Consider the following 23,251-nt stretch of genomic DNA (forward strand, 5'->3'; position numbering starts at 1 on the left):
AAGACCCACTGAATGGATTCTGGGTAGGCTTTCTTAGGACTGCTTCCTTAAACAGCAACACATCGGTTTTCTGCCCAACTTACCCATCAAGTTCAGCTGTCTCTACATAACAAAGGCTGTTGGGTTCTGAACTGGATAGCAGCAGGATATCTGCCTGATTAAAAGGAGAATAAAGGGAGTTAAATGTATAGAGAAATACTGCCAAGGCTTCAGTGCAAAACGACACAGGCCCACACAAGGATTGTTTCACTTACAGGAACAAAGGTGTTCTTTGCCAGTCGGATGACATCACCAACTTTAATGTCTTTCCATTTTGTCTCTTTGAACCTGAAATAGCAAGATCAGTTGTTTCACTTTCATCTTGTTTTGTAGTACAGATGCAAATTGTATTCAGTGCTAGACCTATGCATGTTTTCCGTATTATGGAATTTGACTCCATGTGAATGAGGGAGGGGACAACTTGTCTAGGAAAACGCACTTCTTACCAGCACCGACTCTATTCTCAGCTGCTGTCTAGAGAATTAGGAAAACCTCAAGAAGGCAGACACTGTTTACATAGATATCCTGAATATATGCAGTACAGTCAAGATCGCAATGCAATACCTGCCCTCCTTGATCACATGGCACGTGCGGTTGTTAATTTCATTGTCCATCCGATGTCGAGCCTGAATTGGAAGGAGGAAGAGAGATCTTATATAACCTCACAGTTCCATTTTGAGCCAACTTCTACTTTGATTCATTATACCCTACCAACTCTGCATACTGCTGGATGGCACAGCACAAGGCGGGCTGTCAGTTTTTATGGACCTTGAGCCCTCTGTTGCATGTCCCCCCCAGCCCTCATGCAGTTCAACCGGAGCTCCTTTTAACTGCATATTCTGAGATGAGTAAAGAATAGATTCTAGCCCCTTGAGAACTCTCCCTTCCACCAGGAAATAGAAGAGCTTCCCGGAAGCTTCATTTACGTTGCAGGGAGACAAAGAGCGATATTGCATTCCCTGGTGGGAAGGAGGCCCGGAGGAAGAAGTAAAATGCAACGTTCTCTTGAGCGCTGCTTCTGCTGCTGTCACACAGGGCTAGACGGTGCCTCTCTCTGGTCAGCTGTGAGTTCTGTCCCAGGCTGTAAGCCTTGGGAGGTGTTTGACCAGCTCTGACACAGAAGGCAGAGAATGATCTTATCTCTGCACCCACAAATAAAACACCAGCAAACCTTCAATTGCAATAAATAATAATAATATTATAATAATAAAACAGCAACTACCAATGGAGCAACTTGTATGCTTTCCAAGGGGAGCACATTCTCCCCCTTTTCTGTGTTCACTGCCAGTCAATTAGTTCTTATTCTGTCCAGGTTACATTTAGGAGAGTCATTTTGTCCTTGGTTACAGATGGTTTGCTGTGCCAAACTCCATCATAAAACCATGGTTTGCTGTGCCAAACTCCATCATAAAACCATGGTTTGCTGTGCCAAACTCCATCATAAAACTCCATCATAAAACCATGGTTTGCTGTGCCAAAGCAACCATCCCAACACAAAACAACCAAACAGAAAGCAGGAACAGTTAAAAGAAATGCAGGGAACAATTAAAGTTATTCTTACAATATCATCCACTAGATCTTTAATTGCGGTGATGCCCAGCACGAGGAGTAAAGGAATTAAGGTTGTATACCAAGCGAGGGTAGTTATTTGAGGAATTGTCTGCAGAGAGAAAACACCCCTATGTTAGGCAGAGATCTCCCAAAGAGAAAAAACAACAAAATAACCTACAAAAATTACATAAAGCAAGTTAACATCTGAAGTTATGTTCATGTTTTTCTTTAACTCGCTTTTTAAGTGGCCTTGCCCCCCATCTAGGGACTCAAAACAAGACTCTGAGATGTTGGAAGAAAGTGAGCAAACGTTTTTGACAAAAGAGGATATCAATAATAATAATAATAACATTTATATACCACCCTTCAGGATAACTTAACCCCCGCTCAGAGCGGTTAGCAAAGCGTGTTATTATTATCCCCACAACAATCACCCTGTGAGGTGGGTGAGGCTGGGAGAGCTCTGGAAGAGCTGTGACTGACCCAAGGTCACCCAGCTGGCTTGAAGTGGAGGAGTGGGGAATCAAACCCAGTTCTCCAGATTAGAGTCCCATGCTCTTAACCATTACACCAAACACAGTACAACGAGACGGTCACAGAAGGCACACCAATAATTCAGGTGTCATATCTGTACTTCCAGGAAAGTAAGCAAATGGCAGTTAAGTAAGAAAGGATCCAGAGGAGTTAGCCGTGTTAGTCTGTAGTAACAAAATAGTAAAGAGTCCAGTAGCATCGTTAAGACTAACCACCTTTATTATAGTATAAGCTTTCGAGAACCACAGCTCTCTTTGTCAGATGCATCTGACGAAAAGAGCTGTGGTTCTCAAAAGCTTGTGCTACAATAATGTTGGTTAGTCTTAAAAGTGCTACTGGACTCTTTACTACTTTGGAAGAAAGGATAGAGCTAGGTTTATAGAGTTACTCTGAAAACCCTGTTGAAGACAATCTGGAAGGAGTGATTCCCTCTACCCCAGTATAAAAAGGTCCCATTTTTTTCACACCAATAGCAAAAGAAGAACACATGTATTCTGGGTGTTGCAGGTGTAGTTCACAAACATGAGTCTCTATTCTGCATTTTCCTGTGCAAAGCAAATGGTCAGGCTCAGACACAAAGGCTAATCACCAAAACAACGTCATAAGCTGAATGTACATACAAGTCATTAACAGACATAAAATGATGAAAATATGCAAACGAATTCAGCTCTGGATGTGGCTCAAGGTATTTTGTCCCTCCCCCTACAAGGTACACCCATTGCCCCCTCCCAAGAGACGGCGAACTGAGCCCAACTAAGCGCCTACAGCAAAGCTGTGGGGACTTGGTTTAGACTGAGCTGATGGCAGTTCACATCCAGAAGGTTAATACCCATCACTGCCCACCCTGCCAATGACCAGGAGCCAGCCAAGCCTTTGCCGTGTGTATTGGCAACCTTCCCATGGTGCCCACCCAAGCAGCTGCTTTGCCAGAGAACCTACACTGGGGATCAGCAATTATCCACATCAGGAAAAGGACCCTGATGCAAGATCCCAGTTACAAAGAATGTGTAGGCCCGAGGCTCACAATTCAGCCAAAACCACAAGATGGCACCAAGGAACGGACCGTCAGCTATCTGTGAATGCTACTGATGCACCCGTCTAATGTTTACAAATCCCTTTGCAGGCTAGCTGTTAAAGTGGGGGCAAAAGAAACAGAATCTCCACTTTACAAAGAAAACTCTACATGTGTCTTACCTGTAGAATAAGGAGAACCAGGAAATAAAAGTTGGCAGCTCTTTTAAACTGTTCCAATAAATTCAATGGCAAGAAGGTGATAGGATTATACTTGTAGGTTTTAATTGCATTCCCCTGTTGAAGACAAAAAAGAAGTGGGGTGGGAGTCAATCTGATAGAATATTAAACATACTCGTCCAATTTGCATGTCATGTAAAACATTTGTTTTAGTTAAATCCTCCTCTAAGCAGCCTCGGTTAGACAAGTGCATTATGCAAACTACACTGCAACAGGTCACTGCCTTGGATAAGTCACCAGAAACAGACTTTGAAGGTTTAATGTTTTGCAAGAAGTCTTAACCTGCTTCTGGTTTTCAAAGATCATATCAATCCATTTAAAAAAAAGAAAAAAAAGAAAGGTATCAGGCAGAATGGAGAATGGAAAGAAAACAAACAAAACCTTCCTCTCCAGAAGTATTTTTTTTTTAAAAAAAGAGCAGATTGAATTCTGCAATTGAGCAGAACACTTGGCATTTATTTAGTGCTTTCGCTAAAGCACTTCACATATTGTCTTGCTGTTATCTTAACAGTGGCCCTGCAAGGCAGGCCAGTAATACCACCTCCCCCATATTGCAGATGGGGAGGCTGAGGTTAAGAGGGCAATTAGTGAGTTTGTGGCAGAGGCGAGATCTGAACTAGGCTCAGCCTCTTACAGTCCTATCCTATGTGTATATAACTACATGCAAGGGGGCTTACTTGCATATGAGCAGGGCTTTTTTTCAAAGTGGCAGAAATCAGTTCTGGCAGGGCTCATTTCGAGGGGGAACGCACAGGAACGCAGTTCCGGCAGTTCCCCAAAGAGGTCACATGTCAGGTAGCCCCACCCACCTGACTCTCGGCCATTTTGGGGCCTGTTTCGGCCTGAATTGGGGCCGAAACGGCCCGGGTCGGGCCTCTGACAGGTGCTGGATCACTCTCCCACTCATCAGCGGCCCAATCCTTATCCTTTTGAGCCCCTTTTCAGCCATTTTCAGCCCCTTTTTGCCATTTTGCTCCCAATTTTGGCCCTGAATGGCCAGGTTTGGGTCCAAACCAGCCAGAATAGGTGATGTCAGGGAGTGTGGCATATGCAGATCAGTTATACTAATGATATTTTTCCGGTGATGGCAAGAGGTGTGGCATATGCTAATGAGTTCCTCCAGCTCTTTTTCTACGAAATGACCCGAGTTCTGGCACCTCCTTCAAGGTGCTTTGGGGAGGTGGCTCAATTAAACATTTAGCAATAGTGTGCTAATTGCTCCACGTGGTGCTTAGAGTACAAACAAAGGAAGCCCAGGACAAAAGGGCTGTGCTCTCCTGTTTGTGTATTAGGTATTTATTTATTTAAAACATTTCTGTGCCACTGGCACAACCTATCTCTCAAATATAGTCCCCCAAGGCAGCGGACATCTTGAGTTCCTGCACCTCTTTTTTTTTTTAAAGAAAAAATGTATTGGATATAAGAGTGCCTAGGAGCACAGCTTTTACCACTATGCTACACCAGTTCCCACTTATAATGTGTCCCTACAAGGTGCGTGCAAAATATCACGGCATGCACCAAAGGAAGGTACTTTGATACCACAGGAAAATCATTATAAAAGCGTGAAGAAAAGTTGTACATTCTGGAACTGTCAGAAATGAACCAATTTCACATGATGAGCTGCAGAAGCACCCAAGCAAAAATGCTACGTTTGGGGACGATGTAGCTTCAGGTTGCACTGGACATGATGTCATTGGAACACACTATGGGATTGGGCATGTGTGAAAAGGGGGCCGGTAAGTGCAGATGCCCCCTCCACCGCCCACCAGTTGCCAGTAAGGGCCTGCATATCTAAAATTCAGAATTCAGATCACCTGCCATTATAGATCCAGTAATAGAGTAATCTATTAGGATCTAGTATTGCATTCATTGTGAACAGGAGGCAAAACTACAATTTGGCTTAGGACCCACCTATCTAAAAGACCATCTTTCCCCATATGCCTACATGTACCACCCTGCAGCTTTCAGGTTGTCATCTGCTAGTTCTTCTCCTGGATGGCTCACCTGGCATCTATCGAAGCCCATGTTTTTTCCCTCATAGACCGCTCTTTAAGGAATGGTCTCCCTTATGAGGAGAGGGGAACACCTTCTCTAGAGTTAGTTAGGAGGCTCAGAAGGGCTACTCTGTTAACTTGGGCTTTTAATGGGTGCAGGCATTGTTTGAGGGGGGCACTATTGTATATTCTAAATCTGAGGTTGGTAAGCCATGTTGAGTCACTGGGAAAGGAGGGGTATAAATGTTTTCAAAAAGAAATAAATAAGCCAGAATAGAGACACTAAAGATAAGACATGACTGAATTGTGTATTGTACTACGATAAAGTGTGATGTCATGTCTGAAGATAAGACATGACATCACACCTTAACCTAGTCCACTATAAAGCTAGCATGGCCTGGTGATTAGACTGTTGGACTAGGATCTAGGAAGACCAGAATCAAATCCCGGCCCCTCCACAGAAGCTCCCTGTATGTCCTAGAGACAGGGTCGCACTACAAGTGACGAATGACCCTTGCCTGGCAAGTGAACAGACTCACATGTATTCCTCCCTGTTCACTTGCCATTCACTTGCGCTCTATTTGATCAAGTGGAGAACAAGTGAATGGCAAGTGAACAGGGAGGAATACACGTGAGTCTGTTCACTTGCCAGGCAAGTATCATTCATCACTTGTAGTGTGACCCTCAGTCACTCTTATCTCAGCATAGCCTTCCTCACAGGGTTACTGTTGTAGGGATAAAATGGCAAGGGAGAGAACAATCTTGTAAGACACTTTAGGTTCCCAATGGGGAAAAAACAAACAAACTCAGAGATGCCATTTTTCCTAATCAGCACGTGTTACTGAACTCTCTGCATGAAGAAATCTACTTACTGAATATTTACTTCTCTTAAAGCCCAGAAATGTTGTTTTCATAAACTGTGGCTGTTCATAGAAGGCACGATCATTCGCTTTAACTTGCCAACTGCAATCTGAAAAAAACACACAGACAAAACTCAGTCACAAGGAGCGAATGTAGAAAAAACTGGGGAGCGAAAACTGGGGAGCGAATGTAGAAAAAACTGGGGAGCGAATGTAGAAAAAACTGATCCATCCTACTAGGTTATGAAAGCTAGGTGGTCTAGTAAATTTTACAAACCCCTCTCCCCAGTTAACTATTCCAGCAAAACTACAGTTTAAAATATAAAAAGGAAACCAAGGTACATCCAGATGGCAAATACCTCCTTTTTCTTATCAGATCAGAGAATTAAAATTACTGGGAAACAGTATGATTAATGCTTCCAACTATGTTTCAAAATACCCAGACGGCTTGGGGGAAAGTCACCAGAGCCAACGCACTCACATTCCATGTGACTTCACTGAATTCGCAGCACTCTTTCTGACCCTTGCACGTGGTTCACTTGTGTTTCAATTAATGCAAACTAGAAATTCTAGCAAACCAGCAAAACAACCTCGGCAGGAAAACATCAAAACTGGGAAAACAAGTTATTGTAGATCAGTAAAGCAAAGTTTACTCTAAGGGAAAAAGACATCCCAGGTAAATAACATACAGATCATAGTGATCTCCACATTCACCATTTAGGAAATTAGGGAAAGTATGACTACTAGAAACTATATCTCATGCAAGCAGGGCTTTTTTTCTTGGGAAAGAGGTGGTGGAACTCAGTGGGTTGCCCTTGGAGAAAATGGTCACCTGGCTGGTGGCCCCGCCCCCTGATCTCCAGACAGAGGGCAGTTTAGATTGCCCTCCACGCCAATCTAAACTCCCCCCTGTCTGGAGATCAGGGGGCAGGGCCACCAGCCAGGTGACCATTTTCAAGAGGTTCCAGAACTCCGTTCCCCCGCATTCCTGCTGAATAAAAGCTCTGCATGCAAGTATGATATACTGGATCTTCAAAGTAAATGTAGCCCCATAACTATTTTTCCTCATACTGAAGCTATTGTTGTTCATCTCACCAAGTGGGGCTTGTTCATACAATAACAACAGTTCCCACTGCAATTGGTTTGGGAGTGTGTCAGGTTTGTACGAAGGCACCAACGGTGTGAACTGGCACAATTCCATGGTCTGCCATGGTGTGGGACTATTGCGACAAAATGTAAACAATTTGGAGGGACAGCACATGCTGCACACGGCAAATACAAAGTATGTACAACATTCACTGGCATCTGCAGAGTGGTAAGAGCAGGGCTTTTTTTCAGCAGGAACGCAGTGGAATGGAGTTCCAGCTCCTCTTGAAAATGATCACATGGCTGGTGGCCCCGCCCCCTGATCTCCAGATAGAGGGAAGTTTAGATTGCCCTCCGCGCCGCTGAGCGGCGTAGAGGGCAATCTAAACTCCCCTCTGTCTGGAGATAAGGGGGCGGGGCCACCAGCCATGTGACCATTTTCTCTGAGGGCAACTCACTGAGTCCCACCACCTCTTTTCCCAGAAAAAAAGCCCTAGGTAAAAGCAACCACAATGGCTGCTGAAGGAGGCAGAGCCAACCACAAAATGTCAAGGAGTAAGGTTATACATACCTCTAACAGTAATTCTTCAATGTTTCAGGCAGATGCTGTGTTTAACAGGATGCTTTTAAAATGAGCATATTGTTTTAAAATATATTCTTGCTTACACACTGCTCATCAGTAGCCCTTCTGGGCAAGAGCCCCATCCACTATTTAAAACACTTGGTGGATGTCAGGAAAGGTGACAGTGGGCACCATGGCACCCCCGGGCAGTGCAATGTAATCCGCCTTGAGTCTCAGTGAAAAAAGCGGACTGTAAATAACAAATAAATAACTGGGGATCATTGTTCCGTGATTTCCAGAACTATCTATAGATGCTGCGCCTGGTCAACTCACTAACAGCTTTGTGATGCACTTGAAATATTGTAGCAAACAGGTTAACATAGCTTCTTCTTTCACCGCACAGAGCCCCTGGGGATGGGCGGTATATAAATTGAAATATAAATAAATAAAAATGTGACTAGATGGTTTTCCTTTGCTCTGTCCTTACCCTTCCTAAGTGTTTCTCGAGTCACTTCCACCTCCCTGTTGATGCGATTCTGCTCCGGCTCGACGGCAGGCTGAGTGTCCAATTCGTCCTCCGTCTCATCATCACTATATGGCATTACTTCATCGTTGGGCTGGGAATCTTCGTCGAAGGTGGTCTCTGAATCTCTTTCCGTAGCCATCTTGCAAGCAGTTTCTGCGCACAGAAAAGAAAATTTCAGCCCTGATGTGGCAAAGATGTAACAGGATTCCTGCCTGTCCAGTTCTCCAGTTTCTCTTAATGGCAAATCGACAAGCTCAAAAAAAGTTCCCTAGCAGCATTTTAACCAAATTTATAACTTTCTAAAGCCTACGGAAATGAGCAATGACTTTCAAAACTTAACTGCAGTTGTAAAATTCTTCCCACCTGAACTCCTTTGCCTTGGACCCTGAAAACATTACAAAGGATGCTGAAATAGGATCAAGGGCTCACACACAGTTCCACCTGGCACTGACTGGTTTTCACTATTGTCCCTCATGAACTGACCTAAAATACACAGCTACACATTCTAGGAAGCAGTTTTCTCAAGGAAGGTGGGCAACTATTGGTCACTGACAGGGCTTTTTTTTTCTGGGAAAAGAGGTGATGGAACTCAGTGACGGAACTCAGGACCACACAATGATGTCACTTTGAGTCAGCTGGAACAAGGGGGGAGTTTTTTAAAGTTTAAATCACCCTTGGCAAAAATGGTCACATGGCCGGTGGCCCCGCCCCTGATCTCCAGACAGAGGGGAGTTTAGATTGTCCTCTGTGCTACACGGCATGGAGGGCGATCTCAACTCCCCTCTGTCTGGAGATCAGGGGACGGGGCCACCGGCCATGTGACCATTTTCAAGAGGTGCCGGAACTCCGTTCCACCGCGTTCCTGCTGAAAAAAAGCCCTGGTCATTAATGAACTTTTGATAAGCATCTGAGAAAGTCTAGGATTCCCCAGATCATAGTTCAGAAAACTACCAATATAAGGCACCTAGTCTGGTCCCGGGTTTTCTTGAGACGTCCACAGCTACATTACTGTGCCGAACTCCATTCTGAGAGAGCATGAAGCTTTCACAGTTAATCATTCCTACCAAGACAATATCTACCACCAGGACTAGCATCCTTAGGCAACTGCTTGGACCCAAGTATGGGTGATGCTTTTTTTTTTTTAAGTACAATTACTCATATACTACCAGTTGCACTGATTTCCACTAATACCCCTAAAGATGCCAGTGCTCAGTACACAAAATAAACCTGATTATAGGTGTCCTCATGGGAAGTGCATGGGAAGTCCTAAATTGACTACTTTTTAAAAATACCCTCTCATACACATTTCTAACTGGTCATTAAGAGTTCTAGAGTAGATTATACAAAAAAAAAGGCTGGATGATAAATTGGAAAAAGATTCTAGCACAAAATCCCTTGGTATGAATACCTACAAATTAAACACCTCACAGAAGATAAACAGATCTGTGAAGCTCTGAACAAAACGGTTACTGACTTTGGAAGGCTAATAAAATCGGACAAAGGAGTCCCAAAAGGTCTAACATCCCAAATATATAGTATTCTGATAGAAGTTAAACAAAAAATAAGCTCTTAACAAATATTTTGGCAGAAAGATTGCAAACTAAATTTATCCGAGGAAAATTGGAAGGAAATTGGGCAATCCTACAGCTTTACAACAAAAATAATAAATATAAAAATGCAAATAATAAAATAATGACACCTTGGTATATGACACCTTCCAAGATAGACCACATAAATCAGACAAATTCACCCAACTGTTGGAAACAATGTAGAGAGATAGGAATTTTCATGAATTGCAGGTGGGACTGCAAACATAGAAGACAGAACACAGAGGCTTGTAATGAGAAAAGCAACAAAAACGAAGAGTGGGGGGAAAGCTCTCTCAAACACAAAATAAAGCAATGAATATCAAATGTCTTAAAAGTGCTCCGTGCTATAATATAAATATTCATGAGGAAATGTACAACTATCTAAACTATACACTATATCAACAATATTCAACATTCCATATCAAAAGTCAAAGCCATATCAATTCATACAAATGAGGAGGATCCGATAGTCCAAAGGACCAGTTTGGAACCGTTACCTCCCCACAGAAACTTTCTTGCTGGAAGATTGAATCACTGAATCTTGGATTATGATCCAGCTATATTGGGGCATTGGGAGTACGATGGGCAAGTGCAATTTGTAGTGATTTACTGTGTCAAAGCTTGCAGCGGGCACTGCTGGGCGGGGCACCGTCATGTCTAGTCCTGACATCAAAGGGGTGTCAGGGATATTGCCGGACCCTGCTCTGTGAATGGAGGGGCAGTATACCTCACCCAGACTCCCTCTCAATCTACTTGCTGGCCTGCTCAACATGTTTCCATCGTCCTGCACAATCTCCTCCATCTCCTCTATCAACTCGCCTCCTTTCATGCTCCGCTCTCCTCCAACTCCACTCCATACTTCTACTCAACCCACCATGCCCTGTGGGTGGACGTTCCTTATATCCTACTCCTCATCCCAGGCTCCACCTGCCAAGCCACACCTCTCCTTTGCCTTCCAGCATTGTCCTGGGCTGCCTGAAGCAGTTGCAGCTGGGGTAGCTGCTTTGGCTGCGTTGGCCAGCTACAGTTGTGTCTCGTGGACTGGCTATCAAGCCTCTCTGGCTGAGCTGATTGCTGAATGCAGGCCCAGCTGTGGCCCCTTGGCTGGCTGCCCAGCTTCTCCTCCAGAATGTCTCAGGCAGATCCACCTGGAGTTGCTTTGCCCCTGGCATCCCCTGAGCCAGGTTATTGCTTTCTAGCTGGGCTGTAGGCTGTGGCATGGCTCTGAGTTGCTGTGGCTGCTTCTCCTCCTTGTCTGGTAAGGACTCTGCTTGGATAGCTGCTGGGGCCTTATTCCCACTGCCTTTGCCCTCTCCCTCTGCTCTGACTCCTTCAAGGTTGACCCCACTGTCCCTGCTTAGTCCCCTATCCTCCCACTGGAGGGTGGGGCTAGCTGGCCTCCACCTGCCCCTTCTGGCCCTCTGCTTGGGAAGCTTGGGAGCTTCTTCCCCTCTCCCTGGTGTAGGCAGGTTCTGGCCCTGGTTGCCGGCTGGGGCGGCTGGACAGCTGTCTCCCGGCTGCCTTCCGTCACCTCTTCCCGGCAAGTCCAGGGGCTGTGCCTCAGACCCCGGACAGACGGGAACAGCATACCAACTGTACTTCATTTGGTCTATCGGATCCTTCTCATTTGTATGAATTGACGGGACTGCAAACATATACAAGAATCTGGGGCATCTGTAGCGGGAATGATAAAGTCCATGATGGAGTACAAGATACCGTTGACCCCAAAAATTATATTACTGAATCACTGGATGGATCATACAATACCAAAGATTAGGATCAATTATATGGGTACTTCTGTCAATAGCTAAGTCAGTCATTGCCTTAAAATGGAAACAGAAAACCCCTCAAACAATCGCAAATTGGTACAGTCGAATTTGGGACTACTTTATAATGGAGAAATTAGCAGATCACTTAGCTCAATATGAAAATCAGAAATACAAACCCCAATTTTTGGAACAGTGGTTCCCAATCCTAGAACACTTAACAGGCAATGACAATGTTATAGGCAACTAAAAAAAAGGGAATATTACAGCCTATTGACAAGTGACTAAAGAAGAGAACGGCCGGAATATTTTATTTAAGATAATTTTGTTACAATGCAAATAGTGTTACTAGCGCAGGATGCATTAAGGATATGTCTGCTCTAAAAATTAATGTTAACAATTGTAATTATGAAGTTGAGTTACTGTGTATGTTTACAAGTTGTAAGTTATGTTTGAAATGTTAAAATAAAAATTGTAAATTAAAAAATAAAAGTGTTCTAGAGTGATTCCCAAGTGACCTTGTTTAGCCTCCTCCCCTAATCATTTCTGCAGATGACCGTGGGCCTCAGTGCTCCAAGAGGGCCAACTTCTTCACCAGTCACCTTTACCACCCTGATCTGGAGAGAAATTCTAAAACGCTGGTTGGGAGTCTTTTATTTCCAGGGGGGGAAACCCAAGGAATTGTGAGAAGTTCATATTGGCAGGATCCATATACCCAGGTACGGTTGCCAATTCCGAGGAGGGAATTTCCTGGAGATTTGGGGGGGGGTGGAGATTGTTGAGGGTGGGGGGTTTGGGGAGAGAAGAATCTCAGCAGGGATGTGATGCAATAGAGCCCATCGCCCAAAGCAGCCATTTTCTCCAGGGGAACAGATCTTTGTCACCTGGAGATCAGTTGTAATTCCAGGTGACTTCCAGCCACCACCTGGAGGTTAATTAAACTTTCAATGAACAATATTATACAAAATTCTTTTCATATACAAAGTGCTCAGTGCAATGAATATGTTAATTCATCTTAATTACAAAGATATCAATTTATATACAAAAATTCATCCATCCATCGACTCTTAAGAGATAGACATTGAAATTTATAATAGACTGTATCCCTCCAAAAAAGTCTCTCAGTGTTGAAAAATGAAGTCTCTCTCAATGTATAGGATGTTGATTCTTTCATTCAGAACACTAGAGACTCCCATGTTGCTTCGCTAAGCACACCTACCAGAATGTCAACAGTAGCCCCAGCTTTGCATCCTTCCCTTTATATGCCATCTCTCCAGAGAGCTGCTCAAGGAGGCTTACAGTGGAAAACATGATAAAATATTTTTTTTAAAAATAAAATCATTAAAGTTAACACCACACACACACACACACACACACACACACACATCCACACACACACACACACACAGCCAGGTCATAAAACTGTGCAAAACTTTTAGCAACCTTAACTGGTCGTTGTAAGCCAGTTCTCAGTCTAGAAGGCGACCACTAAAAATATTTTTAAAAGATCAAACCTCTTAGTGAAAAGCCTGGGTAAAAAGAAATATTTTAAAGAATGGGGAAGGCATCAGGCAAGCCCTAAAGGTAAGGGTGTTACGCAACACCAGCTTCCTAATCACATGCTAAAAGCCGACAATTAGAAGACATAACTTTAGATAATTAACCTAAGCATCTTAGAAAGTCAATGAAGCGCATCTGTACTGTACCTATCACTCCCTCCTCTCCAATTTTATACACACCCTCTGGACAAAAGGAAGCAAAATATGAATTACATGCCTGAACTCAGACTGAAAACTTTTCAACTTAAGGACATTATCCCGCACACAAAATATTCATACTAACAGTCAGTGAGATTCTGCTGCTCTGGGTTACCCTTCCATTAATGTTTTATACACCTACAGTCAAGTTAGCCCAAACATACGGCTACTCTTTTTTAATAAAACAAGAAAATCTAAAACAACTCTTGCTTCAGATATGCATTGTGTTTTCTTCTTATGTAATACCACATGCTGCATTGTTCAACACGTACACTTCATTTAGATGACAGCTCTGTTGCAAATTTCTGCAATCCCAGTCCTACTATGTTGATTATTAGATGTATCATCCTACATATTACACTGATCTACATTGTGTAATCCACTTTAATTCTGTCCTGAGTAGCCCAGGCAAGCCCAGTCTTGTCAGATCTTGGAAGCTAAGCAGGGTCAGCCTTGGTTAGTAATTGGATGGGAGACTTCCAAAGAAAACCAGGGTTGCAGAGGCAGGCAATGGCAAACTACCTCTGTTAGTCTCTTGCCATGAAAACCCCACCAGGGGTCGCCATAAGTCAGCTGTGACTTGAGAGCACTCTCCATCACCAATTCACCTTGTGTCTCTGTGAGAAAGGCGGATTAGAAATAATGTAAATGAACAAAAATACATTTTAAAAACATGTGGACAAATTATTATATACTATTATAGGAATTGGGGGGAATCACACTCCCTCCTTTCCTTGTATATGATTCTAAAATTGACAGAAAATCATAGCTTGTTCAAAACACAAGTCACAGATTCTCAGATAGTAAAGAGTCTAGTAGCACCTTTAAGACTAACCAACTTTAGCTTTCGAGAACCACTGCTCCCTTGGTCAGATGAGAACAGTGGTTCTCAAAAGCTTATGCTACAGTAAAGTTGGTTAGTCTTAAAGGTGCTACTGGACTCTTTACTATTTCGCTACGACAGACTAACATGGCTAACTCCTCTAGATTCTCAGATAAAGCCACAATTTGTGGCAAGCTGCTGAGGCCCAGAGATTCTGGCTGGACCCACTGTCACTTATCCCTGTGCACTTCTCCTGCCTCTCGGCCATGGGCCTTCCCCCTGTCCATTCACACTTGAGTGCTCTGCCACCCATGCTCCTGGCTGCCCATTCTGCCCATTGTGGCCAGGGAAGGACATGTTTCAGGCCACGTCAGAGACAGGAAAGGAGCATGCAAGTATGAGGATCACACACACACACATGCCTAGCTCACTTCTTTAATGGCAAACCCTGATTTGTCATTATTTCTGAGTAAGTTTAGTAATTAGATGACCAGAGTTGCAGAGGCAGGCAATGGCAAACCAGCTCTGTTAGTCTCTTGCCATAAAAACCCCACCAGGGGTCACCGTAAGTCAGCTATGACTTGAAGGTATTCTCCACCACCAAGTCCTCAGAGACAATTTCCCAGCTCTCTTTCAGAAGGCTAAAAACAGAGCCAGTTTAGCATCCATGTAGAACAACAAGGAAGAAAAAGGGGGTGTGGGGAAAGGTCCCCACAAACTCAAGCCAAACTAGCAAGGGAACAAAATAGAGGGGTCAAGTTACAACCTAAAATAAAATATATTAAGAAAGTATTTATTATAAATGTGGACATATATAGATTAAAAACAAATTTAAAACATAAGGCCTGAATGGCAGGCTACATAGATATGCTAAAACTTGCTCGAACATTCCCAATGTACAGATGATGGAACAGAAGGATGGGTTTATTCATGTATGACCGGATAGCAGGAGGATCAATCCTGAGGAGGAAGTCACAAGAACAGAATGGTATGGGGAAAAGATATGAAAAGAAAAACTGCAGGAGTGGAGATCAGAGATCCACACAATGCGTGGAATGTAGACTTGCATTCCCTCTTTGTCCGGACACGTTAGGGTGATATCTAACATCTTCAGCCCCATTTTCAGTGACTAGAGCAAAGACTGAAGAGCTCCTCTCTCATATCCAGTTTGCAACTTGACATGTGTGAAAGTAGAGATGCATGTTCAAAACCCCACCATTCTCACAGAAAATGGGTTATGCCCAGCTGTTCTGAGGTATCTTCCTCCAAGTAGAGGCCACGTTTTTCTTCCAGAAAGACACTATGGGTATCAGGTGAAAGATTGATATGCAGACCAGAGATTCCCAAGGCTGATATGCAGACCAGAGATTCCCAAGGCACAAAATCTTCAGATATTGGATGCATTTGCCTTCACATCTGTTTGAACCTTGATAGGCCTATGCTTTATTACAAGCAGCTGAATACATCAACTAGCCCTAAAGAAAAGCATTATGTGAGAGGCAATAAGGAAGCTTTGTAGCACTTGACAGGGTGGCTCATTAACATATTTATATGTTTACTTTGCTTATGGGGCCACATTTGTTACAGAGGCGCAAGGCAGATTACAAAATATTGAAAACAATTCAATCAGACAGCATTAGATACATATCTAATAAACCATGCAATAGGACTAGGATTGCAGAATTATTGTTCCTTTTTGCAACAGTCATCAAATGTCAACAAGCTATAAATTATATTTGAGGGAGGTACAAACAGACTCTCTTTCCAAAAAAACAAGGGGGCAGATTTTATCAGTAAAACACTTAACCATACAAAGTTTACTTAAACAAAATAAAATACAGATAGTACAATTGCAAATTGAAACATCACAAAAAGTATTAAAGCACCAGAAAAGCCAAAGTAAAATTAATTTAATTAAATGGTACATGATACAAAGTCAGCTTATTCATCATCTGCCTTTTAAAGAATTATTCAAATTGCAAACTTATTTAAATATATATTTATCAAACTTATTTCATTCTCTATATACAAAACAGTCCCCAAATTAAAATGCCTCTCATTCATAAAATGCCTCTTCATTCATTAAGCTTTGAGCTCATCAATAAATAATGTGCCAAGTGATCAATCAACTATACTGCAGGCTGATTAAACAGCATAGCCCTCCTAAATTATATGCCTAATATCTGGAATGGGTAACCTGTTTGGCATTGAACACTGTTGTAAACATCAAATGTTTTAAAGGTTTGTTCTTTTCAAGATGACGAAGTAGGGGCATGACGGGGAGTTCCATATTGTGGAAAGTGGATATGAAGAGCTTGTTCTCCTTCTGCCACCGTATTAGAACTTGGAGACACCCAGTGAATTTGATTCGAGACAGACAAAAGTCATTGTTTCTTTACTAAATTTCAGAATTTGCTGCTAGTGGGCATATTGATGGCTACTAGCATGGGTGATTTTTAAAAGGGGATTAGAAAGATTCATAGGTGGATAGGGTGATCAGTGGCTGTCAGCCACAGGGATTAAAGAAAAATCCCATATTCAGAGGCAGCAAAATCTATGAATACTAGTACTAGAAGACAGCATGGGGAGGGGGGAACCTTGGCTTCCATGCGCTGTCTGTTGGCCCACCAGGGCAACTAATGGATGGCCTATCTCCTGGTGTTCTCTCAGAATTACAATTGATCTCCAGAACACAAAGATCAGTTTCCCTGGAGGAAATGATAGCTTCAGAGGGTAGATTCTATGTCGTTGCACTCCTGCTGTACCTTCTCCTCCTCCCCAAACTCCATCTTCACCAGGCACTGTGCCCAAATCTCCAGGAGTTTCCAAGCAAACCTTGCAACTGGTTGACTGCTGTTTGAAATAGGATGCTAGACTAGGTCTACCCACTAGTCCAATCCAACAGAGATCTTCTTATAATGAACGTTAAAAAAGGTGCTCAGAATGTCCCAGGCAAAGACTGCACTCTCCAGATGGTAAGCTCTGTAATAATGGTGAGGCTTCAGCCCCTTATCAGTCTATACTTATCAGGAGCAGGGACTTTAATCCTTGTAAATATTCTAGAGCTACCTGCCCTGCTGCCTCTTTTCCATTTATACAGTATTAATCTCTTTCCTCGCTTCTCCAGAATCACTGAATTAAGGCAGAACTCCAAGTCATGTGTAGTTTGAGATTCTTTCCCCCCAAGGGCTCTCTTACCAGAGAAAGTAGCTGTGTGTCATCTTTTGACTGAATGGAGGACCGTCCCGCAGAGATGGACGGGACATCCTTGTCTAGGGGTTGCCATTCTCCATTTGGGACCTGGAGATCTCCTGGAACAACAGGTGATCTTCAGACAACAGAGATCAGTTCCCCTGAAGAAAATGGCTGCTTTAGAGGGTGGACTCTATGGCATTATACCCCACTGAGGTCTCTTTCCTCCTCAGACCCCACTCTCCCCAGGCACCACTCTTCAATCTTCAGGGATTTCCCAACCCAGACTTGGCAACCCTACTTGACCCTTCCCTTGCAAACCATTCGTTTATTCAAACACAGAGTTGCTTTTCTTCAAAACAGACAGACAAGCAAACTTGGTCCCTTGGAGGGAAAGAGGGAGGGGGGCAGGGGATTTTTGAGCAGATTATATATATTAAAGAATACCCACCCTCTCTTGCCAGTCACCCACTCACTCCGAGGCCCCTTGCAAGCACTTTTCATGGTAAAAGAAGTCCAGTGAGGAGAAAGAGTTGCTCTTACCCAACCCTGGGAGTGGCCCAGTTAATGGCTAACAGGATAGTAAAAACGTTAGCCGCTCCTCAACCGACATTTCTACAAGTCTTTATAACAGGATATTCATGAAGGATGGAATTACTTCCTCTGAAATTAAAAAAGTGGCACCAAGGTAAAGACTGTAATTAGCTATGCCAGTGTTTGCCCATACCCTGTATGTGGACATTTTATGGGACAAGATACATGATGAGTTTACACCAAGAAACCAGATAGCAGGATTGCAAAATGCCTGATGCACTACTCTTCGCAAGCATTGGAAAGCACTTTGAAATGGAGGAATGCCAGACCTGGTCTACACATACAGCAGAATGCAGAGTAAAGGCAGAGTAAGGAGGTGTAGAAAGAGCTACACCACTGCAGGGGAGGGACCGCATTTTCCCATATATTAATATTTCCTTTTCAGGGAAAACCTGCACAGCATGCGATCTTCCCCAGGTGCTCTTGTTTTCTTGCAATACTTTTTACATGGATGAGTATTAAGCATGTGGCCTCTTCTACCTACAGACTCTGGAGGGAAAGCATATAGCTTTTCAAAATAAGTAAGATACACATGAAGCTGCTTTACACTGAATCAGACCTTCGGTCCATCAAGGTCTGCATCATCGACTCAGACTGGCAGCAGCTCTCCAGGGTCTCGGGCAGAGATCTTTCACATCACCTGCTACCTGGTTCTTTCAACAGGAGACGTCAGATTTTGAAGCTGGGGCATTCTGCATGCACTAAGCAGACGCCCTACCACAGAGCCATGCCCACCCGCCCCTCCATACAGTCTGTGGTGGTACAGCTCATTCTACCACATCAGAATTCTACCAGCATGGTGTGGTGGTTAGAGCATCAGAGTAGGGTCCAGGCAAACTTGGATTCAAATCCTCACTCTTCCATGGAAGCTTGCTTCATGATGAGTCAGTCCCTTTTAGCCTAACCTACCTCACCGATAAGACAAACGATAATGATGAAGATGAAAAAAAGAAGGGGAAAGAATGATGTGAGCTAGTCCCCCCCCGCCCCGCCCACTGAGGAAAAAAAGTGGGACATGGATAGATTAGAGATAAATTAGGTTGAGGGATAGATGGATAGCAACTTGTTCTCCTTCTCCTGTATAGACAAGGACTTGATTTATTCACATTATTTCTTTAACTCACACGTTCTCTCTCTCTCATACACAAAATTCTGCTTAGAAGTTATATCGGAACGAAGCTGGCCTCATCCCCTATCTACTACACAAGTCTGAACTGGTTTCTGAAAGAGTATGCAAACAGTTTTCTGTATTGCACTTGATTCCTGGCCTAACTCTTGGTTATTCCTCAGGCTTTGATCTTCTGGCTTTCTAATTCATGAAGCTGGTTTAGTTCAATCCAATCTCAACAGACTCTGACACACTGTTAGGAAGCAATGCCTCAGTCCGGCAGCACAAAATGTTCTCGCTCAAAGATATTTCACTGATGATATTCTCATCCCAGGTGGGTAAAACCTAAGCTGTCTATGAACATCTTCTTTTTATTTAATAGTGCCCCAGAGATATATACACTGCAATTAAATATACTCCGGAAGTACATACATTTTCCCAGTGCAGAAGATCTTTTCAATCGGACACCCAAGACATGGCAATCTCACATCAAGCACAATAAAATCTTCCTAGGATTGATCTGCCATCTTTCATTCAATTGTTTTGGCTAGCTCTTAGACAAGGATTTCCTTCAGCTCTAGAAACATTTTCCATAAATTTGCACCTGAACAATGAAGTTTTGCTAACTACAAGGCACTACATCTACTCGTAAACTTTTCTGTTTGCATACAACACACCAATTATGGCAAATGGAAGGAAGCAGCGAGGAAGACAAGAGCTCAAGCATTAAAATATAGGAGAGTCTAACTGGCTCCTATGCCTTCCCCCCAAACATCCAAAATAGGGTTACCAATCTGAAAGTAAGGTTCGGAGTACTCTGAGAATTACAACCAACCTCCAGACAACTGAAATCAGTTCCCCAGTCAAAAATGGCAGCTTCGGACAGTGAATTCTATGGCATTACATCCCCTTTCCCTCCCCAAAGTCCCCCTTCTCAGGCAGCACCCCCAAATCTCCAGGAATTTCCAAAGCAGAGCTGTCAACCTAAACTGGAGTAGACCAAGTCTGTAATCTGTTACTGGTGGGTTGCCTACTCAGGTTGGGAAATTCCTGGAGGGTGGAATTTGGAGTGTGAACATGATATAATACCACAGAGTCCATCCTCCAAAACAGGCATTTTCTCCAGGGGAACTGATCTCTGCAGTCTGGAGATCAGTTGAAATTCTGGGGAAAACCCAGGCCCCACCTGGAGATTGGCAGCCCTAGATCTGGTGCTGTCTCTTAAACCCAACCCCCCCATTTTCCCAGCAATTGTTTTAGAGCAGGGCTTTTTTTTCAGGGGGAACGCAGTGGAACAGAGTTCCAGAACCTCTTGAAAATGGTCACATGGCTGGTGGCCCCGCCCCCTGATCTCCAGACAGAGGGGAGTTTAGATTGACCTCCGCGCTAATCTCCCCTCTGTCTGGAGACAGAGCCATGTGACCATTTTCTCTGAGGGCAACCCACTGAGTTCCACCACTTCTTTTCCCAGAAAAAAAGCCCTGTTTTAGAGACTGAAGGAAGCCAAGCAGGCTTGGCCACCGTCAGCTTTGTGCAAGCGATAGCCACATGTTCTTAAACATTAGCATACATGTGTCAGGGTGTCATAGTCCAGTCATGATTTCCTAGCACATGCACTTGGCTGTCTAAGGTCATACGTATGTCATTCACATGTTGCTGTAGGAAACACTAGTAATAATAACACCAGCATAGAGGCAAATACAATTAATGTGTAACGGGTGAAGAGCTCCCAGTGTGGCAACTGAAGTATTTTACTATGGTAGGAAAGCCCCTGCCTGAACAAATCCAGCAGAGCAGCCCTTTTTGAGCTCTATGCAACACAGTATATTACTTCTGGGTTTTTTTTAAAGTCCAGTCTCCCATGTGCATATATGAAGCCATTAAGAAGTTATTTGGCTAGTCATCCAAATTAGGAACCATGCCAAATATACGCACACAAAGCAGAGAGATCATGGAGGAACTTATTCACCAGCTCTGCTTTGACTCAGCTGAAATACTCATTTCACATTTTTTTTCCAGCTAGATAGAAGGCATAACTTTTATGGAGTATTGGGAAGCCGTGCAAAGTCACAAACATCCATTAAGAATAAACCACAAAGTTTGTTCCAGTGCTTAAGATTACACATTCTACAGGTTCACTGGTATCTTGGCACAACGTTAACTGAGCACTAGTATAACACAACCTCACCTGTTAAAACTGAGGGGGGGCAGTAATTTTCAAAGAAATGTTCAAACCACTTCACATGCAAAGATTCTGGGTCAGAATCTCTAAACAACTGAGAACCAGTTTGGTGTAGTTTGATTCCCCACTCCTCCGCTTGAAGCCAGCTGGGTGACCTTGGGTCAGTCACATCTTCTAGCTCTCTCAGCCCCACCCACCTCACAGGGTGTTTTGTTGTGGGGATAATAATAGCGTACTTTGTAAATCGCTCTGAGTGGGCATTACGTTGTCCTGAAGGGCGGTATATAAATTGAATGTTATTATTATTATTACAACTCTACATCTGTGAAATTCTACAGAACTGAGAAACTGAGAGAGTGTATCAAGATTTCCATAGATGCCCGGCCACCCAGCCAAACCCACTTATATCAACATAATAAAACCTGCAGAGAGAAAACTATGCTTGTTGCTGTTAAAGATATACTCAGCCAAAAGAGCACACAGATGAAGAGGGTGCCGATGGGAGAGAACTGGCGACAAGGGACTCACCTCAATTCCCATGGCAGGCAACCGCACTGCGGGCAGATGTTACATAAACAGTCTGTGCCACTTACAGCTTCAGCTGCCACTGAAATGTTGTGGCTCCGTTAAACAAAGTGTTTTCCACCCTAGACCACTGGCAGCCAACAAAGGGAAATGGGCAGGCTTGCTAACCTCCAGGTGGGACCAGGAGACCTCCCCAGAATGACAATGGCTCTCCAGACTACAGATATCTCTGGAGGAAATGACTGCTTTGGAGGGCAGACTCTATGGCATTATACCCTACTGAGATCTCCCCCCCACCACAATCCTGCCCCCCAGGCTCCACCCCCCCCAATCTCCAGGGATTTCCCAACCCAGAGTTGGCACTCTAGGAATGGAGCTGAAAAATGCTGAACGAATGTTGCCGGGGCTTGAGGAAAGTTCTATCTGTAGTGATAGAAAAGGAGAGGAGAGAAACACCTGCCATTTTCAGTGGCAGCCTTGTTTTTTTGTAATGTCTTGTAATGTCTGAAATAAAGATCAATGTGCATGCAGAGGTACGCTATTATAATTTTTTGCAAAAGCAATTCCCGATTTAAATCAGAGCCAATGCTTAACCTCAGAATGTAAGAATTTAATAGTATTCACCCCAACATAAATACAGTCCTAACTTTTATGTTCACCGTGGAGATGAACAGCTGGTTATATCTCTAGGGGAAAAGAATGTTCCCATTAGTAGAATGCTTGACTAAGTCCAGAGAGCGGAATGCTTGACTTGCTCCATTTGCAACTCCATTCAGCTCATTAGGCAACTTAGGGCCAGTTAGTAAATCCTAGTCTGACCAACCTCATAGGATTGATGTGAGAATTAAATAGATAAGGGCCTTACTTACCAGAGGTGTCAAGGGAAGGAGGAGATATAAATGTAGCAACTCAATAGTTTTGCAGCCACTGTTCTTTCTATTCCACAAGGCTATTAAATATGCTTTTTAGACAACCAATCTTATGACAGGTACTTATATATTATATCAGCCCCAAATCATCATATCGTCCAGCAAATCAGTATCTTGTAGTTTACCACTTTCCAAAATACAAGAGGTATAAACAGTATTATATAAATATATCAATGGCTGCTCAGTCTAATTTCTCTCTGTTTTCCTAAGACAGATAAGAGTAGTTTTAAAGGGGGAATAAGAAATATTGATTTGAGACAGTAAAAGAAAAGGAAGAATAAAGGTAAGGCTGAGTGGAGAATTTAGTAAATTTAGTAAATATTAGTATTATTATATTCAATTCCAAAGTTATTCATAGATAAATTTTAGTACTGTAAATTGTA

The 23,251-nt window shown here is 43.2% G+C and overlaps 1 protein-coding gene across 1 annotated transcript in view; it reads right to left on the bottom strand.

The window, feature by feature from the left end:
- ATP8B1 (ATPase phospholipid transporting 8B1) overlaps nt 1–23,251 on the bottom strand; it is a 76,556-nt gene that overhangs the window by 29,027 nt on the left and 24,278 nt on the right. Inside the window, exons 2-8 of the mRNA XM_054987060.1 lie at nt 8,365–8,556; nt 6,242–6,339; nt 3,319–3,432; nt 1,601–1,699; nt 604–665; nt 255–327; nt 84–154 (exon numbers count right to left, since the gene is read on the bottom strand). Of these exons, the coding sequence (XP_054843035.1) occupies nt 84–154; nt 255–327; nt 604–665; nt 1,601–1,699; nt 3,319–3,432; nt 6,242–6,339; nt 8,365–8,542 (695 nt within the window). The 5' untranslated portion in view covers nt 8,543–8,556. The remainder of the gene's footprint in view (nt 1–83; nt 155–254; nt 328–603; nt 666–1,600; nt 1,700–3,318; nt 3,433–6,241; nt 6,340–8,364; nt 8,557–23,251) is intronic.

This window comes from Eublepharis macularius, chromosome 8 (genome assembly GCF_028583425.1).
Source record: "Eublepharis macularius isolate TG4126 chromosome 8, MPM_Emac_v1.0, whole genome shotgun sequence".
Classification (NCBI taxonomy): Eukaryota; Metazoa; Chordata; class Lepidosauria; order Squamata; family Eublepharidae; genus Eublepharis; species Eublepharis macularius.